This window comes from Notothenia rossii (assembly GCF_949606895.1).
Source record: "Notothenia rossii genome assembly, chromosome: 7".
NCBI lineage: Eukaryota > Metazoa > Chordata > Actinopteri > Perciformes > Nototheniidae > Notothenia > Notothenia rossii.
The window spans coordinates 49,427,515-49,446,409 of record NC_136905.1 but is presented as its reverse complement, the minus strand read 5'-3'; the positions used below and the strand labels follow the sequence as shown (position 1 = coordinate 49,446,409).

Genomic DNA, 18,895 nt, shown 5'->3' with positions numbered 1-18,895 from the left:
ATTTTCAGGAAGAATAATGGACAAAAGGAGTGCAAATACAAATACAATTTATTGAAATGTGAACCAAAAGTTAATCAAACATGTTTTTAAATAAAAAGCACATATGGACAGAAGGTGTAAACCTATTAAATGTATAAGTAAACACATTAAGTCAAATAAAGTGACAGACTAGGCCTGTGCAGTTGGTATCAGCTTTGCCCAGCATGGGCTCCTCCATCAGGCCTGGTCCTCCTCGCAGAGGAAAGACCCTCAGTCCTCTCCGGGCCAAACAAACAGACAGGACCTGTCCATCACACTGAGGTTTCTCCCTGAAGTCTCTGAAGCTTTCTGGACACCACGCTGTCTCAATCCGTCCACACTGAATATGAGAGGGGGAAAATGAAAATTATAAATGCTTTAGACAATAAGAAACATAAAGTTGACTGTTGAGTTGCTCAGTTTTTTTAGATTGTCAATACTATTACTGTATAACTAATATATCAGGTTAAGAGGCACATTCAAATAAAGATTGGTCTTTAAATACATGTTGTCTTTTGAATTGTTTTTCTAAAGTCAAGGATCTAGAACTGGTACTTAGTTTTAATGATACAGTCTGGTTATTATGCTGTTTGGAGGAGGCCTCACAGGTAAGAGCACTAACTAGCTACCATCACATGTACCTTAGCTTGACTTAAATGTATTAAACGTATAATTAAGTGATATCAAAATATAAACTAATGTCATACAAACATATTAATATTTGCTTGATTCCAGTGTTGAATTTAGCACAATTGCATACAAACGTTAAGGGATTTTAAGATTCTGAAGTATTATGCTAAAAACTCAATAACTTAGATTATTATTTATAGTTTTGCTGAATAGTTTCATGTCCGCTTACCTTAGAAACGTAAAATGCCACGGCAGTGTGCAGATGGGGAGCATGTTAGCTTAGCTTGGTAGCTTCAGCTAGCTCTGGAACTTTCAGCTCGGTGGCAGGAGGTCCCGCCTCGGCTCCGCCTCTTTGTCCTTATTTGGAGCAGGCTGGAGTAGGCGGGAGTTGAACTCTGACGTCAGTGTCGAGCCGTTAGTGGCCGACTCCGCCTACTAAGGGCTTCTCTGCAACTCTACAGAATCCTATGGGTGACGTCACGGACCCTACATGTACGTCCATTTATATAAACAGTCTATGATATTATCAGGCTGAACAAAACGTGCATTTATCTAACAGGTTCGTTCCACAGACCTTATTTCCAGCTATTTTCCAAAACCCTATGGAGAAATCCCAATGCTTTCTGTCGAGGGAACCCGAGCGCAGCTCACTCCCGGGTTTTAGGACGCGTCACTGCGCCACTTTATACACATGCATAAACTTCACAGCGGGCGGAACTTATCATAAAGTCCGCGAAAATAAAGCCCACCCATTTAGAGGGAAGATATGATTGGTCAATTGTACTGTCATTTGACATTACTCTCTCATTGAGTTACTATAGCAGGCCCTCTGTGAATTTACAGCAGGACAGTAACTCGCAGAGAGGGCCAGGCGAGATTCTTTCGTTTAACCCTTCACATTCCAACAGAAACTGAACAGGCAAGGCAAAGCATTTATTTATTTTTGAAATGTCACATTAAATACAATTAAATCAAATAATTGTTGGTAAAACTAATTAAAAATATGACTAACATTTTTTTTTTTTAAATATATTATTATTATTAGTTTTTTTAATGTTTTCAAATATTATTTTTTAGAATAGCTTAGGCCCTCAGAGAGGGCCTAGAAGGCCCTGACGGCTCGCCACTAGTTACATCATTGCTCCTCTTGTGTGCGGGTCAGGCGGATCTTGTTTACTTCCCACATAGAAGACTTCCCCAGGACTCAGAGTTGTACCTATCATATCTTCACAGTTGTAGAGAAAGAAAGCCTGGCAGGAGTTATTTTTATTCTCTGACCAAACCAAAGCAAAAAAAGAACCACCCTCTTCCCACTTTTCAGCAGTGGAGGGCTACAACCAAGAAGCTGCACAAAACGGAATATTTAAAAAACACCACGTTGAGAGTAACGGAGGAATTTGAAGTCGGACTCCAAAGGTAAAGTATTGCTGCAGCAGCCACAGAGTAATTAGGTCAGGTAAGGCAGGGAAAAGTTTGGGGACCGCTTTATTTTTCTTTAGTCTCTTTAACCACTTGTTTCTCAAATATCTGCTGTACACACCTGGTCCTTACTTAGCTCTTACCATGCTGTATATTATATACAAAATAGCAAGACTTTACTTTACAGAAATATTATTCTCAGTCACTAATTCCTAAATTGAGTTCAACTGCAGTGCTCTAGACCCTCCAGAAAAACGCGATTCTGCGATCGCAGAATTTACCGCATAATCAGCAAAATGGCGCAGATTTTTAAAAGGCTGCATATTTATCAAAAGGCCGCATAATCCCCGCATTCTTCCAGACAAAGTTGAGAAGAAAATAAGTTAACTCGTCTTGACGTGAAGTAGTGATGATGATGACGTGACGTCATCAGCTCGCGCATCACAGAAGGTAAACAACACCGTAGAGTGAACGTGTGGAACTCACACAACAGAGAAAACACCAAGATGAAAGAATCTGATCCATCTCATTTACCGACGAACATTTCTGCTAAAGACCGGGCAAAGCAGTACCCCGATAGTAGTAAGATTCATCCCGCTTTCATCTCATTAGTATGCATAGAGGGTGACAGGTGCTGTGACAGGTCACACCTTCCCCTACTTATGCTAATGAGCTAAGTCCCGCCTCCCTTTGTTCGAGGTGTGAGATCTCAAGTAGGTGTGATATCCTAAGTAGGTGTGAGATCCTTCGAAAGGAGGGGGTTGATGTGTATTCACAGGTGTGAAAAGCCCCCACTGTTGCGCCTTATGGTGTATCATAAAAAATGTTTCAATCACATTAGTATGCATAAAAAGTGACAGGTGGGCCCGCCCCCAAGTTTATTAAAACAAAATGCCGCTTCCATCACATTAGTATGCATAAAAGTGACAGAAGGGCCCGCCCCAATTATGTGATGTCAGAAGACCGAGGGGGTGGAGTGAGATAAAAAAAAAAAGAACCCCGTGCAGATAAAAAGCCAGTCATTTCCAATCATCAAGTCATCTCTCCAAAAAGAAAAAATGGCCAAGAGACGCCTCGATATGGGTTTAATCAGCGAGACGCCTGTGACAACTTACCGCCATCCGTCCGGAGCGCCAATCAAGAAACGGATGCAGTATCTGTGCCGGGTTCAAACACCTCCGGTCGAAGATCTTCAAGAAAAATGGCTTCTGGAAAATGAACATGTTTGGGGATACGTATTCAACTATATGGCGAATTAACTGCATTTCTACAACCTGAAGAATGGAGAAACGTATGGACCCCACAGTGTTAAAGCAACGTTGACCTCAACAGATTGGGCTGTGTTAACTCTGGTGTCTTCCAGAGATCTCCACGCAACCATTGTATCGGAAGAAGTAGTGCATCAAGAAAATACTGTGAAACCAGCGGTGTACAAGATATTTGCAACAAAAAGCAAAGAAACGCAAACAAAAAGCGAGATCAGAGAAGAGTTTTCACCTTTACCCCTCAATGTGGAGGAAGAAGAAGGAAATATCCCCCCGCCGCCAGAAGTGAAAAGAGTCCTGACAAGCAACGTCTGGGAAACTAAAAGCGGACCATCTGGACGATGGTATTACCGCGCAAGCCGTTTGCTGACGCAGGGGGGAGGGGTTCTCTCTAAAACACAGTGTCCTGCCATCTCTCTCTGTTTCTGCTGATGTGTAAAATATACAAAATAACGTTTTATATACTTACTCTCTTGTTAAAAGGTGATGAAGTTTGTAGCGTAAGCCAGCCATCAGTGTTCTAGTTTTAAGGATCGAAGGATCCAATGTATTTTTAAATGGAGCAGAAATAGAACTAGTCTCCCAGTGCAAGTATCTTGAACAGAGAGTGTCATATTGGACTCGCACTTGACTTTTTAAGAAACATATCCAGAAAGTATCCAATACCATGAAATTCAACTTGCAACATTTTAAAACAAATTAGACCTTTTTCTTAACTGTCAATGCTGCAAAGTCATACCTCCACTGTATGATTCTATCCCACATTGAATACTGTTTTACAAACTGGTCATTTGCTTGTGCCACACACCTGAAACCCATAGAACAGCTGTTCAAGAGAGCTATCCAGGTGTTTGACAGAAAGCCACAGTCATACCACCACTCTACCATCCTTGAATATGCTGCTCATGCTCTTTCTGCATATCATGTATTTATTTTTGCTGTATGTATATATATAAATGTCATGTTCTTATATGCTGTATGTGACGGGACTATATGGAAATGAGCTCAGAGCTAAAATCAGGCTCATTTACACTTGTAAGCATTATATTTGTTTTAAAGTGTTCATCAATGTGCACTACGGTAGCCCTGAAGAAAATTAAACCTTAAAATATGTTATCGATGTCCCCATTCCCAGTTTGTTTTGGGAATAATTGCGATGTTTACTATGTTTTGGTAGCTCTTAACAAAACAGAATTTTTGTAAAATACTGCGACTCTAAAAGGCAAGTTTGTGATTTTAACACTGTTTCGATGAAACAATACATTATACAATATTACGACTTTTTGCCATATTTTTAACACAATCTTTTTTTTGTGGTTGTAGGGCTTCAAGATATTTTGCATGTCATGCATAAACACGGTGTCATCTTTTCCTTGAAACTGACGTGCTGCCCGTTTTACAAAACAAGTTATTTTTCTGCTTCTTCATCCTCTGAATTTTCCTCCCCCCGTCCCTCTTCCTTCAGCCAGCACAACAAGAATCAAGGTGGATCTGTGAAATGAAACACCTCTTCCCAAAGCGTGACTTCCCTATTGAGAGCATGCGTCTAGGGCAGTAGGGTCTAAACCAATTGGCCAGATATACTAACATGCAGAACGTATGGTATGTTTGAAGACTAACCATTTATCCAGTTCAAGCTGTCTTTAAGATGTGACAACGCGCTCTGACTATCCCCCCTAAAATCGTGACAAACTATTACTTATTCTTAAATTTGACCTCTTGCTGCTTGGTTGAAAATGATAGATGAAAAAATTACTTTAAAAAAAAAAAAAAAGACTCAAACAGCGAGGGACATTATACTGGTGAAAAAAACTCTCAACGACGATGTTCAGTAAACGATCAATCAAAATCGAAGGATCCAATGTATTTTTAAATGGAGCAGAAATAGAACTAGTCTCCCAGTGCAAGTATCTTGAACAGAGAGTGTCATATTGGAACTCGCACTTGACTTTTTAAGAAACATATCCAGAAAGTATCCAATACCATTAAATTCAACTTGCAACATTTTAAACAAATTAGACCTTTTTCTTAACTGTCAATGCTGGAAAGTCATACCTCCACTGTATGATTCTATCCCACATTGAATACTGTTTTACAAACTGGTCGTTTGCTTGTGCCACACACCTGAAACCCATAGAACAGCTGTTCAAGAGAGCTATCCAGGTGTTTGACAGAAAGCCACAGTCATAACACCACTGTACCATCCTTGAAAATCACAATTTCTTGAGTTTTTGACATTTTTTATGTCTTTTAAAAGTATGTGTTTTTAAAAAAATTATATTTACATGGGCTGGCCCCCCTCCCCTTGGGGGAATTCATCCACAGAAAACACACTGGACGCAGCACTAGGTGAGAAACCAGAGGAGACTGTGAAGTCCACCACAGACGGACCACCTTTGGACAAAAGGTCCTCTCCATTAAAGGCAGCTCATTGTGGAATAGCCCCCCAACTGAGATACGGGATTGTCCCACTCTCAATAGTTTTAAAGGTCAACTTAAAGAATGGTTGAGCAACAAACAGACGTGTAATCACCGCTAAATAAATGCACTTTAACACAGGGGTATCTCCTCTTGCACTTTATGTAGCGCTTTTATCTTATCTTGCACTTTATATATCATAGCTGCTACATTGTACTGCCATGTGGTCAATGCTTGTATGCTGCTCATGCTCTTTCTGCATATCATGTATTTTATTTTTGCTGTCTATATATATATATATATATATATATATATATATATATATATATATATATATATGTCATGTTCTTATATGCTGTATGTGACGGGACTACAGATTGAAATTAGCTCAAAGCTAAAATCCGGCTCATTTACACTTGTAAGCATTATTTCTGTTTTAAAGTGTTCATCAATGTGCACTACGGTAGCCCTGAGGAAAATTAAACATTAAAATATGTTATCGATGTCCCCATTCCCAGTTTGTTTTGGGAATAATTGCGATGTTTACTATGTTTTGGTAGCTCTTAACAAAACAGAATTTTTGTAAAAGACTGCGACTCTAAAAGGCAAGTTTGTGATTTTAACACTGTTTCGATGAAACAATACATTATACAATATTACGACTTTTTGCCATATTTTTAACACAATATACTTGTACCTTTTTTTTTTTTGTGGTTGTAGGGCTTCAAGATATTTTGCATGTCATGCATAAACACAGTGTCATCTCTTACTTGAAACTGACGTGCTGCCCGTTTTACAAAACAAGTTATTTTTCTGCTTCTTCATCCTCTGAATTTTCCTCCCCCGTCCCTCTTCCTTCAGCCAGCACAACAAGAATCAAGGTGGATCTGTGAAATGAAACACCTCTTCCCAAAGCGTGACTTCCCTATTGAGAGCATGCGTCTAGGGCAGTAGGGTCTAAACCAATTGGCCAGATATACTAACATGCAGAACGTACGGTATCTTTGAAGACTAACCATTTATCCAGTTCAAGCTGTGTTTAAGATGTGACATTGCGCTCTGACTATTTCTCGTAAAATGGTGACAAACTATTACTTATTCTTAAATTTGACCTCTTGCTGCCTGGTTGAAATTGATAGATGAAAAATAACTTTAAAAAAAAAAAGACTCAAACAGTGAGGGACATTATACTGGTGAAAAAACTCTCAATTCTACAGATGACTCCCCCAATTCAACGCAATAAGTCCCTCCCTCCACTCAGCAAAGCATATAAAACTAAGGACCCCACTAAGACGACAGTTTGAAAACTAGCTATGGATCTGAGAAAAACCAAGTCTGATGTAGCCTACCCTTATTATCACCAGGATAACGTATATGGGCTTAATGAATGGATGTTACAAAGTAGGGGAGAGGATGTTCCCGAAGAAGAGCTCTCCTCTATATCATATCCATGTAAGGTCTTTAGGACAAAAGAGGACTATGATAACATGACATGTGAAGAATATCTTTCTTTAAAAGATGGTATTATAGATAACCTCTCTAGAAACAATATATCTCATACCACTCACCAAGATCGCAAACGACATTTAGCAGATAAGAAAAGCAAAAGTAAAGAAAACCGAAGAAAAAGAAAAAGAAAAATGAAAAGGAGAAGAAAAATGAAAAGCAAACGCAGAATGCGAATGAAAAGAAAAGGGACCATAGGATGGAAAACGAAAAAGACAAAAAGAAGGAAGGTGAAAAGAAAAAGGAACAAAGTGCAGAAATGTCAACTAACTATAGAGGATGGTGTTGTAGACCCATTACCGAATCATAATAATCTTATAGATCAGCTACCGCTAACCGACTGTTGCGAATGTGTTGAACAAATACCAAAAGCAATGGCAGAGCTTTGCTTCAATATAATGAGAGAAAAAGCACGATACTACGGAAAACCGATCACTGTAAATGAAAGGCGGAGAGAAACAGCAGTGCAAATTGTTAAGTCTATTACCTTGTATGCACTACGACATTAACTTGGTAAAATGTAATATGTTTTTCTGAAAATGGGGTGAATGTTGTGTTTTCAATTAAACAACCAAAACAAATGAAAATGTGTTTTATTTTTGCTTTTATGTATAGTAATAGTATTGCAAACGAAACATTTAAAGTGGTCCTGGAATCTTCATTTTCCAAAACATTCTGTAACATTACCGAAGAAATGAAACAAACACCAAAAGTGTACCATGTGCTCTCATTGTATGCTCTGTTTGTAGATGTAATGCATCTTTGTGTCAAAAACAGCATACACATGAATATTTTGACTGAAGTGAAAAAACTCCATGATATTTCCAGTAATCTGGGGAATTCTAGCTGGAGACGGTCCTGGGGATGTTACAATCAGTATAACTATTGAATTTGTGTGTGAAAAAATAAAAATGTAAATAGAAGATACAAAAAAAAAAGTTTTTACATTTTAAAAACTGTTGTCTTCATTATAGCAAGGGGAGGGTAACAGGGAAGATGTATGATACAAGTGTATTGAAACGTGTGTATTATACCCCCACAGAAACACAGAAACACAGAAACGCGGAAGCACAGAAACACAAAAACACAGAAAAAACACTGAAACACTGAAACAACACAGAAACACTGAAAAAACAGAAACACCGAGACACAGAACCACAGAGACACCGAGACACAGAACCACAGAGACACAGAGACACAGAAAACACAGAAACACAAAAACACTGAAACACCGACACACAGAAACACAGAAAACACAGAAACACAGAAACACAGAAAGGCACAAACACAGGAAACACAGAAACACAAAATTGCAAAAACACAAAAACACAGAAAACACAGAAACACAAAAACACTGAAACACCGACACACAGAAACACAGAAAACACAGAAACACAGAAACACAGAAAGACACAAACACAGGGAACACAGAAACACAAAATTGCAAAAATACAAAAACACAGAAAACACAGAAACACAAAAACACAGAAACACAAAAACACAAAAACACAAAAACACTGAAACACCGACACACAAACACCGAAAACACTGAAAACACTGAAAACACAAAAAACAGGCTTGTGTGCTAGTATGCTTTTTGAATAAACACATCAGTATTTTAAAAAGTCGATGGGAGGCTGATACAATTTGAGTGGTGGTATGACTGTGGCTTTCTGTCAAACACCTGGATAGCTCTCTTGAACAGCTGTTCTATGGGTTTCAGGTGTGTGGCACAAGCAAATGACCAGTTTGTAAAATAGTATTCAATGTGGGATAGAATCCTACAGTGGAGGTATGACTTTGCAGCATTGACAGTTAAGAAAAAGGTCTAATTTGTTTTAAAATGTTGCAAGTTGAATTTCATGGTATTGGATACTTTCTGGATATGTTTCTTAAAAAGTCAAGTGCGAGTCCAACATGACACTCTCTGTTCAAGATACTTGCACTGGGAGACTAGTGGCTGACACTGATGGCTGGCTTACGCTACAAACTTCATCACCTTTTAACAAGAGAGTAAGTATATAAAACGTTATTTTGTATATTTTACACATCAGCAGAAACAGAGAGAGATGGCAGGACACTGTGTTTTAGAGAGAACCCCTCCCCCCTGCGTCAGCAAACGGCTTGCGCGGTAATACCATCGTCCAGATGGTCCGCTTTTAGTTTCCCAGACGGTGCTTGTCAGGACTCTTTTCACTTCTGGCGGCGGGGGGATATTTCCTTCTTCTTCCTCCACATTGAGGGGTAAAGGTGAAAACTCTTCTTTGATCTCGCTTTTTGTTTGTGTTTCTTTGCTTTTTGTTGCAAATATCTTGTACACCGCTGGTTCCACAGTATTTTCTTGATGCACTACTTCTTCCGATAAAATGGTTGCGTGGAGATCTCTGGAAGACACCAGAGTTAACACAGCCCAATCTGTTGAGGTCAACGTTGCTTTAACACTGTGGGGTCCATACGTTTCTCCATTCTTCAGGTTGTAGAAATGCAGTTAATTCGCCATATAGTTGAATACGTATCCCCAAACATGTTCATTTTCCAGAAGCCATTTCTCTTCAAGATCTTCGACCGGAGGTGTTTGAACCCGGCACAGATACTGCATCCGTTTCTTGATTGGCGCTCCGGACTGATGGCGGTAAGTTGTCACAGGCGTCTCGCTGATTAAACCCATATCGAGGCGTCTCTTGGCCATTTTTTCTTTTTGGAGAGATGACTTGATGATTGGAAATGACTGGCTTTTTATCTGCACGGGGTTCTTTTTTTTTTTATCTCACTCCACCCCCTCGGTCTTCTGACATCACATAATTGGGGCGGGCCCTTCTGTCACTTTTATGCATACTAATGTGATGGAAGCGGCATTTTGTTTTAATAAACTTGGGGGCGGGCCCACCTGTCACTTTTTATGCATACTAATGTGATTGAAACATTTTTTATGATACACCATAAGGCGCAACAGTGGGGGCTTTTCACACCTGTGAATACACATCAACCCCCTCCTATCGAAGGATCTCACACCTACTTAGGATATCACACCTACTTGAGATCTCACACCTCGAACAAAGGGAGGCGGGACTTAGCTCATTAGCATAAGTAGGGGAAGGTGTGACCTGTCACAGCACCTGTCACCCTCTATGCATACTAATGAGATGAAAGCGGGATGAATCTTACTACTCCCGATGTCTTTCACGGAAGTGGGGGGAAACTATTCTGCACCCCGTGCAACTGTGCGTTGAGGCATAAGAGAAAGTCGACGGTGACGAGCCACTTTGATTCATTCAAACATTCGAAAAAGCTTTCTGCTGCTGCGGACAAGAAAGCCAAACAACTCACGTTCACCGAGGCATCAACCTCCAAAAACGAAGTGAGTAGCCTACAAGATTGAAGCTGCAGATAACGAACGAGTAAATGAAAACAGAATGAGGCGGAGAAGTGTGTGTGTGTGTGTGTGTGTGTGTGTGTGTGTGTGTGTGTGTGTGTGTGTGTGTGTGTGTGTGTGTGTGTGTGTGTGTGTGTGTGTGTGTGTGTGTGTGTGTGTGTGTGTGTGTGTGTGTGTGTGTGTGTGTGTGTGTGTGTGTGTGTGTGTGTGTGTGTGTGTGTGTGTGTGTGTGTGTGTGTGTGTGTGTGTGTGTGTGTGTGTACGAACATTTCTGCTAAAGAACGGGCAAAGCAGTACCCCAATGTCTTTCCCGAAAGTGGGGGGAAACTATTCTGCACCCCGTGCAACTGTGTGTTGGAGCATAAGTCTAGACGGTGACGACCCACTTTGATTCATTCAAACATTCGAAAATGCTTTCTGCTGCTGCGGACAAGAAAGCCAAACAACTCACGTTCACCGAGGCATCAACCTCCAAAACCCTTTCGAGGGCTACAAGAAACGAAGTGAGTAGCCTACAAGATTGAAGCTGGTCAGATAACGAACGAGTAAATGAAAACAGAATGAGGCGGAGAAGTGTGTGTGTGTGTGTGTGTGTGTGTGTGTGTGTGTGTGTGTGTGTGTGTGTGTGTGTGTGTGTGTGTGTGTGTGTGTGTGTGTGTGTGTGTGTGTGTGTGTGTGTGTGTGTGTGTGTGTGTGTGTGTGTGTGTGTGTGTGTGTGTGTGTGTGTGTGTGTGTGTGTGTGTGTGTGTGTGTGTGTGTGTGTGTGTGAGAGAGAGAGAGAGAGTGTGATTAAAATAGCCCAATTGCTTTTACAATAAATAAACATTGAATGTGTTTAATTGAATAGGAAAGGGATTTAACGTTAGTGGCAGGTTGTGTGTGAGAGAGAATAAATAAGACAGCCCAATATTTAAAAAAATATCTATTATTTTTCGCAACTTTCCGCATATTTCGCAACTTCCCGCGATTTCACCGCATAAAATCACATAAAAACCCTGCATGTTTAATCGCATAATCAAGTATTTTTGCCCGCGTTTTTCTGGAGGGTCAAAACAGTGGTTCTCAAATGGGGGTACGCGGACCCCTAGGGGTACGTTGGAGTACTGCAGGGGGTACGCAAGATTTATTTTATGTTAATGAAAAAAACAACATAAGTAATGCATTTAAACAAACTACTAATAGTAGATGAACTACTTTATTTAAAGGTTTACAGTCATTCTGTATAATAAAATGGGAAAAATAAACGGGGTGCTCTCTTTTCCTCTCAGCCCGTCAGTCTCGTGCAGCTCGCTGAACCTGTAATAAGTGACCCGACAGTAAAGAATAAATATATGTATAACTAGTTTGGCTAGTTCCAGAGTAGATAAACTAGCTAAGTGTGTTAGGTCTAACTCTTAGTGTATTTTGCTCCGCTCACCGGTCCGTCACAGCGGGGGAGATGTGATCCGGAAGACCTGCGTGTTCTCCGTTATGATCTGATCTCTCTCTCGCGTCCTGTTATACTTCACTCGCGTTTATGTCCAAATCAGATATAGCTAGTTCTAATTAATTATATGACTGCCACTGCCTGCTTATCAAAGGACCTAAACAATAAGTGATGCTTGGCAACGTCGTGTGGCTGCAAAGCATTATGCATGTATTTATATGAGGGGTCAAAATCCCATGCTCATAAAATGCTCATATTGTTTTTTCTCTTCATTCCCCACGACCCAAAATAAATAAATATACATATTTTAGGAAAAGTAACAAAGTTTGAGTAGTGTGGGTTTTATATGAACAGTTACACATATTTCAAAACGCGAAGTGTAATAACTGCAGTTTGCCTTCTTGTCAGAATGACAAAGATCCTCAGTGAAGCACAAGCCCATGTTTCTCAATACATTGTAAGGACAACTTATTAAAAAGATCAGTTCAATGCAACTAATGTCGTCTTAGTGTTATTGCATGATGTCAAAATTGATTTGCCATGAATTTAGTCATGGATTGTAAACATTTGAAATGTAGCATTTAAGTGTTTCTCAGTTACAATGTTGTTGTTTTAATAAATAAGACACTGATGGTGCAAGGCTGTACTGTACCTCTTTATATACGCTGTTTTCCCGAACAAATTGTTTTTGCGCTGATCAGGGGGTACTTGGCTGAATTTCTTTTTCAAATTATTTTTTATTTCATTATTGAAAAAAGTTTGAGAACCACTGCTCTACAGTACAGTACCGAAGGAGTGACAGGCCGGGTGGTGGCTCCCCTTTTCAAAAAGGGGGATCAGAGGGTGTGTTTAAAGTTTACTCTTAGGCAGGGGTCATCAACCCCAGGCACGCGTGCCACCATTGGCACGCGGCACCGTAACCAGTGGCACACTGAATAAGTGGAATAAGTGTGCAAAATATTAAAATTGTATTTTCGGATCCTGAACGAGACCGCCGCCAGACCGCGTCTCCACGTTACCTGCAGAAGGAAGCCATGCACGGAACACAGCCCCGCTCTCTTTAACTCCAGGCGACTTTCTGCCGCTTTCCTCCGTGGTGCAGTGCTGATCGTTTCACCACAGAGGAAAGCACTTCACAAATTGCAGTACCCATAAGGAGCTGTGCAAATGCCGCAGTTTTTGCGATCTGCTCATCTCTCATCGAAATAATATGCTACAAAGGGGCGAACTGGCCATCTGTGTGTTGAACTTTCCTGTCGGCTCCCAGACCGTAGTCGAGGAGGCCAGAAACAACAAGCTTCAGGTTCAATAACCCACTTTAGCTTAAATGACTGAAAAGAGGCGAGCTCTTCTGTTGCATTTATTTAGTTGTTCTTCTGTTTCACAAAATAAATCACAGACCCAGTGACGGCCGGCCCATAGGGGCGCTAGGGGCGCCACCCCACCTCTTCCCACATTAAAAAAGATATATAGTATATACATTTAAAAAAAATATATATTATATAATTGGTATCAGTAAAATGTATAATCTACAATAAAATCTTGTTTAAAATTGTGTTACGATGTCTAAAGTTACTGATAAGTCAAATGTTTACTGCCTGGCCTTGCCCGTGTATCATTACCCTCTCTCGTCTGGGCGCTAAGAGAGGAGCCCTCAACCAGTGCAGCAGCAGCCACTAGCAGCTGACTGTTGCTATCTGTAATCTGTGCCTCCGAAACATAATTTCAGCCGATCAGCGTCGTCAAATCTGATGATCACCGGGCGCCAATGTCAGCACCCGGTGCAGTCTGTGAATTGGTTATGGCTAGAAAGGATCCGTCTTGTGTAAAACTCTCGCGAGAGTTTGCGAGTCACGTGGCTGAATGTTTACGTTTGACAGGCAGCCTTTCAGTTACGATCGATAGCTAAACTATCTATTAATTATGTCAATTACAGGGAGTGTGATTGTAACTGTGTGTGTGACTAGCTGGATGCAAAGAGGTAAACACTGTCTTTTGTTTCCCATGCTTGCTCTTCAAACAGCCGGGGACAGATACTATGTGCCCGTGATAAATAAACACACACACACACATAGGGTTGCCAACTGTCCCGTAAAATACGGGATTGTCCCGTTTTTGGAAACGTAAGTACCTGTCCCGTAATGAACTGATACGGGACGCACCTTGTCCCGTATTTTGGGGTGGTGGAAGAATGACCGCTCGTTATGGTGATTCTCAGTCATTCGCTCTCTTGAGGACTGCGTGCGCACCTCTCAGAGCCACACACACACAAGCAGGGGGGGCTATCTTGAGCTGTGGGAGCAGCAGCATGCACGCTCAGCTCATTGGTCAATACTCATAGTCATGCAGCAGAGGAGCCAATCACTATAACGTATCGTATCTTAGCAACCGTTTCACCTCCATGCTGCTCGTCCTGCCCAACATGGAAGATGCTGCCGACGACAAGCACAAACAAAACTACCTCCTCAGAGTCCGAAAGTGATGCAAAAAACAACTTTTCTCCTCCTCCTCCGCCGAAGAAAAAGACGAAAAGAAAGAGTTACTACAGAACTGAGTGGGAAAAAGAATACGTGTGGCTAGAAAGCGTAAGGGACGATGTGCACAAGGCAAATTGTACTGTCTGCCGCCGACAATTTTCAGTTAGTCACGGAGGACTAACTGACGTTAAACAACATGCTGCAGGTGAAAACCACATGAAAACAGAGAAGCAAAGGAGAAGCCAGGGAGCCTTGACACAGTTCCTCGTTCGTCCAGCAACTCCAGAGGCTAACTTGGTATGTCAAATAAGGATGTTCATTTTGTATATGAATTTAAATTAAACCTACATTTACAAACATTTTGTTTGGTCAATTTCATACTGCTAAATGTTCAATGTAATTAAGTACCCCAACACTGATACACTGTGATATTTTTTAAACAATATATGATCAACTTAATCATATAATGATGCAAGTAGATGTAATGACTAATATTTATTCATAATCAGAGGTGGTAGAGTAGCCAAAAGTGTACTCAAGTAAGAGTATTGTTGTTTTAAAACAATATTACTCAAGTAAAAGTAAGAAGTATTTTTCATTAAAACTACTATTCACCTCCGGAGACCCAGAAATTAATTGTGTCCACTATAGAGGACACCAAGGGAAAGGAAGGACTGAAGGATGGAGGGAGGAGTGAAGGGAGGTCAGAAGGAGCTAGGGAAAGAAGGAAGGAAGGAGGAAAGATTGAAGGAAGGAAATAAGCAAGTAAGGTAGGAAGGAAGGAGTGGAAGATGGAAAGAAGTAAGGAGGGAAAGAAGGAAAGAGGGGGAAGGATGGAAGTAAAGAAGGAATGAATGAAGTACAGATTTAAGAAAGGAAAGAAGCAAGGAGGGAGGGAAGGAATATATATATATATATATATATATATATATATTGTATTCAAGAGGTGGGTAGAGCAGCCAACCATATTCTTATTTTAGAACAATATTACTTAAGTAAAAGTAAAAAGTATTTTTCATTAAAACTACTCTTCAAAGTACAATTTATCCAAAAAGCTACTCAAGTAAATGTAACTCATTACTACCCACCTCTGTTCATAATAAAAAATAATGCATACTATATACAACCTATACACACTCAAACAGCTAGTATATACATGTGTAATACATATCAGGTAGTATTTGATATTATATATAATATTATATTACAATGATTATATGTATAGTGATATTTTCTTTTTCTTTTACAGGTAACTGCTGCTGAGGTAGCCCATGTTTATCACACGGTCAAACATAATTTGAGCTATAACTCATCTGATTGTGCATTCAAATTGACCCTGCAAACACTAAGTGACTCCTCAATCGCAAAAAAGATGTCGTGTGGGAAGACAAAAGCTGAGGCAGTGGTCACTGATGTCCTGGCACCAAAGGCAGTTGAAGAGGTACTCAGCCATTTGAAGAGTGAAGTGAAGCCGCTCCAGTTTTCTCTACAAACTGATGCCTCAAATAGAGGCAATCGTAAGATGTTTCCCTTGGCTGTGCAGTTTTTCACTCCAGAGAAGGGCATTGTTAAAAGGCTGATCGACTTTGTTGAAAATGCAGATGAGTCTGCTGCAGGGATAGCCAGTTCAATCCAAAGTTCTCTGGACAAAATGGGTCTAACTTTGGATCATGTGTCTGCATTCAGTGCAGACAATGCAAATGTCAATTATGGCATCCATAACTCTGTCTTCACAAAATTGAAGGAGTCCAACAGCGAGATCCTCCGTGGCAACTGCCATGCACATGTGGTCCATAACACCGTGAAACATGCCTTGGATAAGCTGTCAATTGATGTGGAAAATATTGTCCTGAAGGTGTACGGTCACTTTTCCATCTCTGCCAAAAGGAGAGAGACCCTGAAGGAGTTCTGTGAGTTTCTGGATGTAGAGTTCCATGACATTCTGCGCCATGTGGTGACCAGATGGCTGTCACTCAACCCTGCAATCAGCCGCTTGTTGGAGAACTGGACTGCGCTGAAGTCATATTTCATCAGCCTCGGTGATGAATGTCCAAGGCGGCTGCGAGAGTTGCTGAGGTTGCCTGAAGATGCAGCTGGGGTTGAAGAGGAGGCTGATCTTGCAGAGGTGTATCTCCTCTTCTGCAACAATGTCCTGATGCTTTTTGAAGAGTCGGTCAAAAAACTGGAGAGGGATGCCACCACATCTGCTGACCTATATGCCATCATGGACTCTTTTCTGAGAAAACTAATCAAGAGAAGAGATGATCAGTTCTATGGCTACCTCACCAAACAAAAGCTTCGGCGTCTCATTCCATCTGAAGCTAACCTTGCCAGGGAAGAGTTTACAGCCTTCTTAAACACTGCCATCACTTATCTGCAGAAGTGGTTCACATTCTCTCAGGAAAACTGGCTCTTTTACCTGCAGCCACTCTGTCTGACATCTGGGAACATCTCATATGAAGACATGGAAAAGATCATTGAGAAGCTACACCTAGTTGCCAGGTATGTAACTCACACACTGTACCACTTTGTACTTATTCCCTTTATACTGGCATATTATGCACACCACTTTTGTCTTGTATTAATAAAAAACAAAATTATACATAAATACTTCTCATCATACAAATCATGTCTTATTTAAATGCAAACAAATGCACGGGGCTTTTATGTGTTGTTTTTAATATAACATTTTATCAAATGAATTCAACAAGTGTCTCAGTAGTTTTTAATAATGCTACTGAACTGAATTCCAGTTTCATCTCTATTCGCAGGCTCAACCTCTCCATGGATGAGCTCTTTGATGAGTGTGTTACGGCAAACAGCCTCCTCGATCACCTCACAAAGTCAAAGGATGATTGGGAGCTGAAGGGAACAGCTGAGAGGTGGGTAGCAGTTCTCAGGGGCCGGGCAGCTGACCTTCCAAACATTCTGGCTGTGGTGTCCTTTGTCCTCAGCATCCCTTCCTCTACTGGGTACGTGGAGAGGGTCTTTTCTTTGATGAAAAATAAATGGTCAGATGTGCGGAACAGATGCTCTGTTGAACTAATTAAGAGTGAGCTGATTGTCACTCTCAATTATGAAGAGTCTTGCTCAGAGTTTTACACTGCATCTCTGGTGGATAGACAACTCCTTGCTGCTGCAAAAGGCCAACAAAAATACAAGTGGAAGAAATAGGGTTGTGTGACATCGTCTCTGGTTGTTCCATAGGCAGTTTTGGGGTTTGCCAATAGTATTTTTTTTCTGCTTTAATGTGCACACACACACACACACACACACACACACACACACACACACACACACACACACACACACACACACACACACACACACACACACACACACACACACACACACACACACACACACACACACACACACACAGGTGGTGTGTTTTTCTTTAGTTTACGATTTTGCACTAATCTACTTTTTTCTTTCAAAGAGGCCAAATATGTTTGCACTACATCTCAAACACACTGTTTTTTGTTCAGAAGGTGTATATTTATGTTTTTTATTCAGAAGGTGTGTTTTGCACTAATCTATTTTTTCTTTCAAAGAGGCCAAATATGTTTGCACTACATCTCAAACACACAGTTTTTTGTTCAGAAGGTTTATATTTATGTGTTTTGTTCAGAAGGTGTATATTTATGTTTTTGTTCAGAAGGTGTGTTTTGCACTGATTTATTTAGTTATTTAAAGACAACTGTTTTGCACATTTGAAAAAATAAATGATTGAACGATAATCTGTTTCTCATGTCTCATGTCTATAACCTAACTATAACCTCACACTTTGGGTGTTTGACACAAAATTTAGACTGGAATTGAGGGGTTTAACCCAAAAATGGGGGGTTTTGCCGCGCTGCCAAGATGTGTCCCTTATTTGAAACTCTGGGAGTTGGCAACCCTACACACACACCCACACATATTATTGTGTTGAGTTTTGACGGCATCCATCAAACTATATTTTTTGCCTTAATGGTCTGTTTTCTAATATTTCTGTGTTTCTGAACCACATCTGTGTCTGCATATAATGTTCGTATTTAGTCTCCTGATTTTAAATGGGAATTCAATCATTTGAGTGTTCCCAAAGAAGTGTTCTGCAGTTTGTGTGGGCCTACTGTACTGTTTTTTAGTTTAGTTTATTTATTTATAGTGTCGTGGACAGTCCCCATCGATGAACTGTCACAAAAACAGTAAATGGTGCAGCTTTAGCCGACATGGCTAATTTCCAGCAGTTTTCCCCGGCCAGATGGTAATAGACACCCTTAAAATTACAATATATCAACAACATTAGTTATAAGAAAATATATTAAAATAAAATAAAAAGGAGGAAAGACAAGTAGATACCGGTGTGAGGATAAAATAG

The 18,895-nt window shown here is 40.4% G+C and overlaps 1 protein-coding gene and 1 long non-coding RNA gene across 2 annotated transcripts; one reads left to right on the top strand and one right to left on the bottom strand.

Annotated features, from left to right (window-relative positions):
- Positions 1–30: 30 nt before the first annotated feature.
- Positions 31–1,265, bottom strand: LOC307013786. Its single transcript, XR_013801064.1, has 2 exons — positions 878–1,265; positions 31–358 (listed from the first exon to the last, which is right to left on the bottom strand). It is a non-coding gene; the product is annotated as an uncharacterized lncRNA (long non-coding RNA).
- Positions 1,266–14,134: 12,869 nt separating this feature from the next.
- On the top strand, positions 14,135–18,426 carry LOC307046881 (uncharacterized protein). Its single transcript, XM_079693544.1, has 3 exons — positions 14,135–14,829; positions 15,782–17,034; positions 17,304–18,426. The coding sequence occupies exons 1-3, from the start codon at positions 14,485–14,487 to the stop codon at positions 17,704–17,706; spliced, it is 2,001 nt and encodes a 666-aa protein (XP_079549670.1). The 5' UTR covers positions 14,135–14,484; the 3' UTR covers positions 17,707–18,426.
- The last annotated feature ends 469 nt before the right edge of the window (positions 18,427–18,895 follow it).

Coding starts and splice junctions, on each gene's coding strand:
- LOC307046881 (XM_079693544.1), top strand. CDS start 14,485: ATGCTGCCGACGACAAGCACAAACAAAACTACCTCCTCAGAGTCCGAA. Junction 14,830..15,781: donor CAACTCCAGAGGCTAACTTG/GTATGTCAAATA, acceptor TTTCTTTTACAG/GTAACTGCTGCTGAGGTAGC. Junction 17,035..17,303: donor AAGCTACACCTAGTTGCCAG/GTATGTAACTCA, acceptor CTCTATTCGCAG/GCTCAACCTCTCCATGGATG.